Raw genomic sequence first — 6,799 nt, forward strand, 5'->3', positions numbered from 1 at the left:
TCACAGAAGCTAAGGTAACTCTCATTTTCCAGAATGTCTTGGTGATTTTCTTTTTTTCACCTGCAGCAATTTTCATCCCTTCTTTCTAAATTCATCAGGCTGATGCAGAACGGGACATCAGTCACTGAATTCATCCTGATCGGTGTGTCAGATGCCCATAATTTTCATGGCTTCCTCTTTGGTCTTTTTCTGCTCCTATACTTAGCCAACATCTCTGGAAACCTGGTGGTGGCAGGAGTCACCTTCTGGGACCTGCAGCTCCAGACACCCATGTACTTCTTCATTGGCAATCTGGCCTTCATTGACATCTTTTACTTCTCCACCACCGTCCCGAAGATGTTTGTGGGGCTAGCCTCCCATAGCAATCGTATTCCCTATGCAGGGTGCATTGCCCAGATGTTCTTCTTCCATTTTCTAGGCAGCACTGAAGCTATGCTGTTGTCCATCATGGGCTACGACCGTTATTTGGCCATCTGCCATCCACTCCACTACCCTGTCCTGATGAATCGCCAGTTGCGCTGGACTCTAGCTGCCTTGGTGTGGACAGCTGGCTTCTTCCACTCACTCCTCCATGCCATCATGATGTCCCGGCTCTCCTTCTGTCGAGACAACAAGGTGGAGCACTTCTTCTGTGATATATCTCCACTCCTGGCACTCTCCTGCTCAGACACCTGGCTCAACGAGGCCTTGTTAGCTGGGGTCACTGGCTCCATCATCATGGGTTGCTTTGCCTTAACTCTGACATCCTATGCTCTCATTCTAAGGGCAGTGGTGGCCATGCGCTCAGCAAAAGGTCTCCAACGTGCCTTCTCCACCTGTGGGGCTCACCTCACTGTAGTGGCCCTCCATTACTGCTGTGCTGGAGCTATGTATCTACGGCCACACTCAGAGGGTTCTCTGGACACAGACAGGGCTGTGACTGTGTTGTATACAGCAGTCACACCTGTTTTGAACCCGTTGATCTACACCCTACGCAACAAGGAGGTCAAGGCTGCTTTGAGAAGGGCTATATGCAGGAGGTCCTGTTCTCAAAGACAGTAAAGAGTGTAAGCGCCAGAACGCCATCAGGTGGCCCTGAAGCAAATCGGTTTCCCTTTCATCTGATAGAGTCCTAGGTCCTCCATCCCACCCTTGGTGATTCATGTTGACACACAGAGGCACACATTATTCCAGGTTTCCCAAGCTTTCCTACCAATTATGCTACAATCCACATTAGCATGCTTCTGTCCCACCACAATACCGCAACAATGACACATGCCCAGGTTTAAGTGGTGTGTGGGTGTAGGGGGTGTTATTGTTTTTCTTTGTTATTATGGTATGTGTTTTTGTGTTTCTATACTGGAAACAGCCCTGTGAAATTTGGATGAAGGGTGTTAAAAAAATGTAATAGATTATAAATAACAGCAAAAGAAACTTGGGCATCTGTCCAGACACAAGCAATCCCTTCTGATCCCTGCAGATCTGGACTATTGCTTGAAAGGAAAAGCTAACAAAATATATCCAAATTCTGCACTATCCAAAAATGAAGGACAGCTTTTTGACACTTTGTCATCTACTGGATGCATTAAAGTAAAGGAACATGGCTAGCAGTCACTCTCTCCTCATGATTTCTATGGGGAAACATTCTTGGATAGTATACTTATGAAGAACTATTGTCTGGAATTATAGTGCTGTTTTTAGAGTACTACCACTCCATCCTCTCTCCTCATATCCTTAATTTCTTTATTGTTTTGATCTTTTCTCTTTCTTGTTGTTATTATTGCTTTTTTGGAAATGGAAATGAAAACCATTACCAAACATAAAGTCCCTTCTGAACATAAACTTCACATTCTCATCATCTGCCCCTGCCCCCGGCACCAAGGCATTTGAAGGACCTCTGAGTTGAGAAAGCCTGACCAATATGGCAATAAAGTAAGCTCTCCAAAGAAATGTACTGGGAACATACCCCTCTGAGATCCCAGTGCTAACAACACCCTGAGAGCAATCATTGACTTATTCCTTGGCAGTATGGAGGAAAATATGTAATGAAATGTGGGTTGGGGGCAGGAAGTGCACCACCCAATCATAAAACTGGAGAGTTGGAAGGGATCCTGAGGGTCATCTAGTCCAGCCCCGTGCAATGCAGCTATCTCAAATAAAACATCCCTGACAGGTGGCCATCCAACCTCTGCTTAAAACCCACCAACGAAGGAAGTCCACCACCTCCCAAGGAAGTCCATCCCACTGTCAAACAGAAAGTCAGAAAGTTCTTCCTGGTGTTTAGTCAGAATCTCTTTTCTTGTAATTTGAAGCTTTATTTTGCTTGGTTTTGTTTAGTTTTTGTATATCTGGTAAATATACAATATATAGGCGATTCTGCCTATATATACAATACAATATATAGGCGATTCTGGTGATTCTGCTTCTTTTTGTTTTTTTGAGTTTTTTATGCTTTGCAATTTTTTTGGTGGTATTCCAAGTTTTTGTCTTTCTAGTGAATTTGCTTCTCTGGGAAGTTTCTGGTCATTTGTTTGGTGCGTTTCAGCTGATTTTGATTCTTTTCAATTCTTTTTTGCATCTTTGGTGTTTCTTTCTTTGTTCTTGGTGGTTTTGCTTAATATACGTGTTACTGGTGAATTTACCATACTTTGGGTGGGTTATTGTGGTTCTGCTAGTTTCTGCTAGGTTTTGCTTCTTTTCTGCATTCAGCTAGTTTTTTCTTCTTTTCAATTGGTTTTTTCATTTCTGGTTGTTTTGTTTGTTTTTGGTTGTTCTGCTTAGGTTTTTTATTTCTATCTAATTTGCTGCTTTGGGGCTGATTCCAGTGAATCAGAACCAAAACCAAGATCTAACTGTAGCCCTAATCCTAACCAAAGCGTAACCCTCCACCTCACTCTAAATCTAAACCCAGCCCTAACACTTGCCCTAAGCCTAACTCTTACTCTAACCCAACTCCAACCTTTACCCTAAATGCTATTATTTTGATATAAGCAAATTCACTAGAAATCCAAAAACGAAGCAAAACCGCAAAATATGCAAAACCAATGAAAAGGAAGCAAAATCACCAGAAACCCAAAAACCAAGAAACTTAGCACAGTAGTTTTTCTTGGTTTGGGGTTTCTGGTGAGTTTGCTTCCTTTGGGGTTGGTTTGCTTCTTTGTGGTGTTATGGGGAATTTGCCTTGCCATGAGTTGCTTGCTTGTTTTGTGCAGGATGCATGGAGAAGGTGAGCTGCATGCACGGGAGAGGCACCCCGTTTCAAATTGCTTTTTGTTTTCAGCCTTAAAACAGTACTTTTTGTCCAGGCAGCTAGTTCAGAAGTTTTACAGCCGCAGTTGGTCACAATAGGCTTGGCCCTGGCTCTCACGGCTGCTGCTGGCTGGAGTGTAACCATAATTCACCGCATAATGGTCACACATCCCCTTTTTATAATAAAAATCGGCATATAAAATGTGACGTTTATGTGGTGAAATACGGTATCTGTGTAAGGTTTAGACAAGAGCTGGCAGCTGAGACATAGGAGAAATGGCAAGGGGGGGTATGATGGTATGCAGCGCAGGAATCCTGCCCATAGCCATACCTGCGTGGGCTTGAACCACCAACCTTCTGGTTAACAGCCAGACACACTGGACCATTAGATGTATGTGTAGGGCAATATGATGCTGCTGTTGTGTTGAAATCTAGCACTGAAAAGGGATACTCATTACACCTCTGTGTCAAAACAAAAAAATTCCTTCCAGTAGCACCTTAAAGACCAACTAAGTTAGTAGGTGAGGTTGATGGACTTCCATTTCATGCGGCTCAATGTGGTGCCTTCCATAGTTCCAGTTACAGATAGGTAGCCGCGTTGGTCTGCCATAGTCAAAACAAAAAAATTCCTTCCAGTGTGTGTGTTCCAACCTCTGTGTGTTTGTGTTCTTGTCTTGCCTCCTGGGTATTTAATGCTGAACCATGATCTGCAAAGAGCCACAGTCTGACGTGTATGTTGGGTGACTCATCACCTGAGGGGTGTGTGGCCTTCCCCTCAAGCCAAATTCCCACTTGTGGAGCTGTGGCAAGCGAAAACGTGGAACCTGGGGAGAGTCCGTGATGCTGTTCTTTCCTCCCCTAGACAAATGAAGAGTTTAACCACAGGCTGAATGGCTTTTGTCCAGACCCAGGGGCATCTTACCCATAGAGGCTAGTGGTGCAGGGCACCAAGTTCTGGAGGGCGCCAGGGAAGAGGCAGAGGCTGAATGCGGCGCCTCCCAGCATCAGCTCTCCGCCCTCAACCACCTCCGCCACGCCAAAGCAGCGCCACGCCTGGAGCCTCTGCCTGCCGTGGCCACCATGGCATGAAGCAGCCAGCTGAGCCACCGCATCCAGCCTTTGCACCGGATATGCTTAAGACGGCCCTGTCCAGACCTGGCTGAATCTGGTGGCCTTGGGAGCATGACTTTATTCTAAGGATCTGGCACCTTGCAGGCTCCCAAGGCTGTGTATAGGTACATCAAAGGTTATGTCACCCCAGTAAAATACCAGGTGAGTCCGGGAGGCTCAGTGGCCAAGCCTGGAGCTCAGGGTTGTTTCAAGATGGAGGCGATATCCCCCCTTGTTCCCTTTAATTTTGAGCAGTTTGGCTGCTGGGTTCTGGGTGAAGGATTTCACCTCCCTTCCTCTTGTGGCCATGCACAAGGGCTTGTCTTTGGAGATTGCGGGCACTTCCCTCCTCCTCTTGCTTATCTTTAATAGCTGCAGAAGGTGGCTTTGTTGGCAATTCCAGCAGGTCCCCCCCCCTTGCCTTTTCTAGCTGGGGGGGGCATTGCCCCTGCCTGGCACAGGCTCCTCAGAGGGCATTGTCTCCTACATACCATATTTTTTTGTGTATAAGGTGACCCCTTTTTTTTAGCCCTAAATTAAGAAATCAATTGTTGAGCTTTGGGGGGGGGGGGGATTTTCGCTGCCACTGAGGGATGCAGGTGGGCAGGTGAGCAAGGGATAGCTAGCGATAGGGAGCAGAAGGAGGACCAGAGCCAAGCAGGGCATGAAAATGGCAGACACCAAGAAGAAGCAGAACGAGCAGCTGAAGGGCTGGACCATATTTTTCAGTGTATAAAATGACCCCCTATTTTGGATTAAATTTTTAAAGCAAAAACATTGTATTATACACAGAAAAATATGGTACATATCTGTGGAGTACTGTCATGGGCCAGGAGTCAGCTTCGCTTGCTGAGCCGCACAGCAGCCTGAAAGGGGAGAAGGTGGTGTCATTCCCCCTGCAGCTGACTAGCCTTCAAGGACTCAGAGGAGAAGGCACTGATGAGAACCAACTGCCCTCAGCCTTAGGCAGAGCTTCCAGCAGCAGTCAGATGCTGGTAGCAACACTTGTAGTTCCTGGTCCAGCCTTGCTGCTTCCTGCTCATCTTGACCCTTGACTTCATGATCATTGGATTCCCTGACCCCTGAACCATCTGACCACGTGGGCTGCTGTTTGCCTGACCCTTGCACTGGCCCTGGCATTGGATAAGGACTCTGCCTCCAGGTAATTACACCGTCCTGGCTGAGGCCAGCTATTTCTGGGAGGCCACCAGTACCCGATCCTGCTTTAAGTGGAGATGAAAACAACAGAATCTGTGGGCCAAGCTACATGTGGCATAAAATGCATGAATACATTTCGTGTGCATTTTTTGCCATTTAGTATAAGCAGGATCAAGACTGCAGGTTGGAGGGATGAAATATACTCAGAGTCGCAAAGCGATTTCATGCTTTATTGAGCTCATAGTGGTGAGGAGGGAATGAAAGTCCCCTCAAAGTATCTGCTTTATATACATTATTTACACAATGGGCTGCACGTGATTGGCTAATTCTGGAATTCTCCTGTAGGCCAATCAGGTTGTGGATTCACTTCTATCTGGAGCTGGATTGGGTGGCTCCTGCCGACCAATCATACTGCTGCATTGTTCTAGGACCAATCAGACTGCTGCATTTTGGATCCTATTGTTCTAGGACCAATCAGACTGCTGCATTTTGGATCCTATTGTTCTAGGACCAATCAAACTGCTGCATTTTGGATCCTATTCAACTCAGTACATAACAAGGGAGAAGATTTATTCATTTCTGTCCTGCTGAGGAGGCGCCAAAGGAAGCTTCCCTCCAAGGGCTTTGGGGGAAGGTGGCAGGGATTTTTAGCAGGACCCATTGGTGCGGAACCTGTTAAGCTCTCCTCCCCATGTACCTTGATCCTGATGGGAGCTGGACTCCAACAGCACCTGATGTGCTGATGTTTCTGCTTCCCTCATACAAGGAGTGTGTTCCACTGCTGAGTTTTGGTCCTTTTCTTAACATTATGACTCCTTTCTCACCCTTGAACACTTGGCTATTTTGCAACCAACACTATATTACCTGTGTTGTTTCTGCTGTAGCATTTAACAAAGCACGAGTGAGACCTCTGATTACTAAGTAAAGCATTTAAACTTGCTTAAGGTTGTGGTCCAATGACTCTGAGAGTGGTAGAGCCTTTCTCAGAGAGTGGGAGCCTAAGAACCATTCCCCCCCATGCTTTGCAAATGCTAAATATCGTATTGCCCCAAATATAAGTTGCACCTGAATATAAGCCACACCTTTAAAATTAAAGGGGGTAGGGGAGAAAAAAGGGCAATACCCAAATATAAGCAGCTCCCTTAAAAATCCGCAGGCACTCACACCCGTTCTGTTTTACCATAATGTTCTGTTTCAGTAGTGATATCATAAAAGCCAATTTTTGTAAGGTCACAATTTTAAGCTGCACTTTAACTTTTCATGGTCGAAATTTTTTTGGGGGGCTTATATTCGGACCAATATG

General features: G+C 45.8%; 1 protein-coding gene across 1 annotated transcript; it reads left to right on the forward strand.

The window, feature by feature from the left end:
• Positions 1-102: 102 nt before the first annotated feature.
• Positions 103-1,041, forward strand: LOC309359676 (olfactory receptor 12D2-like; the record flags this gene model as incomplete). The annotated part of the gene is made up of 1 exon (XM_081893551.1): positions 103-1,041. The coding sequence occupies one exon, from the start codon at positions 103-105 to the stop codon at positions 1,039-1,041; it is 939 nt and encodes a 312-aa protein (XP_081749677.1).
• Between the last annotated feature and the right edge of the window lie 5,758 nt (positions 1,042-6,799).

This window comes from Podarcis melisellensis (assembly GCF_964234715.1).
Source record: "Podarcis melisellensis genome assembly, chromosome: 17".
Lineage (NCBI taxonomy): Eukaryota > Metazoa > Chordata > Lepidosauria > Squamata > Lacertidae > Podarcis > Podarcis melisellensis.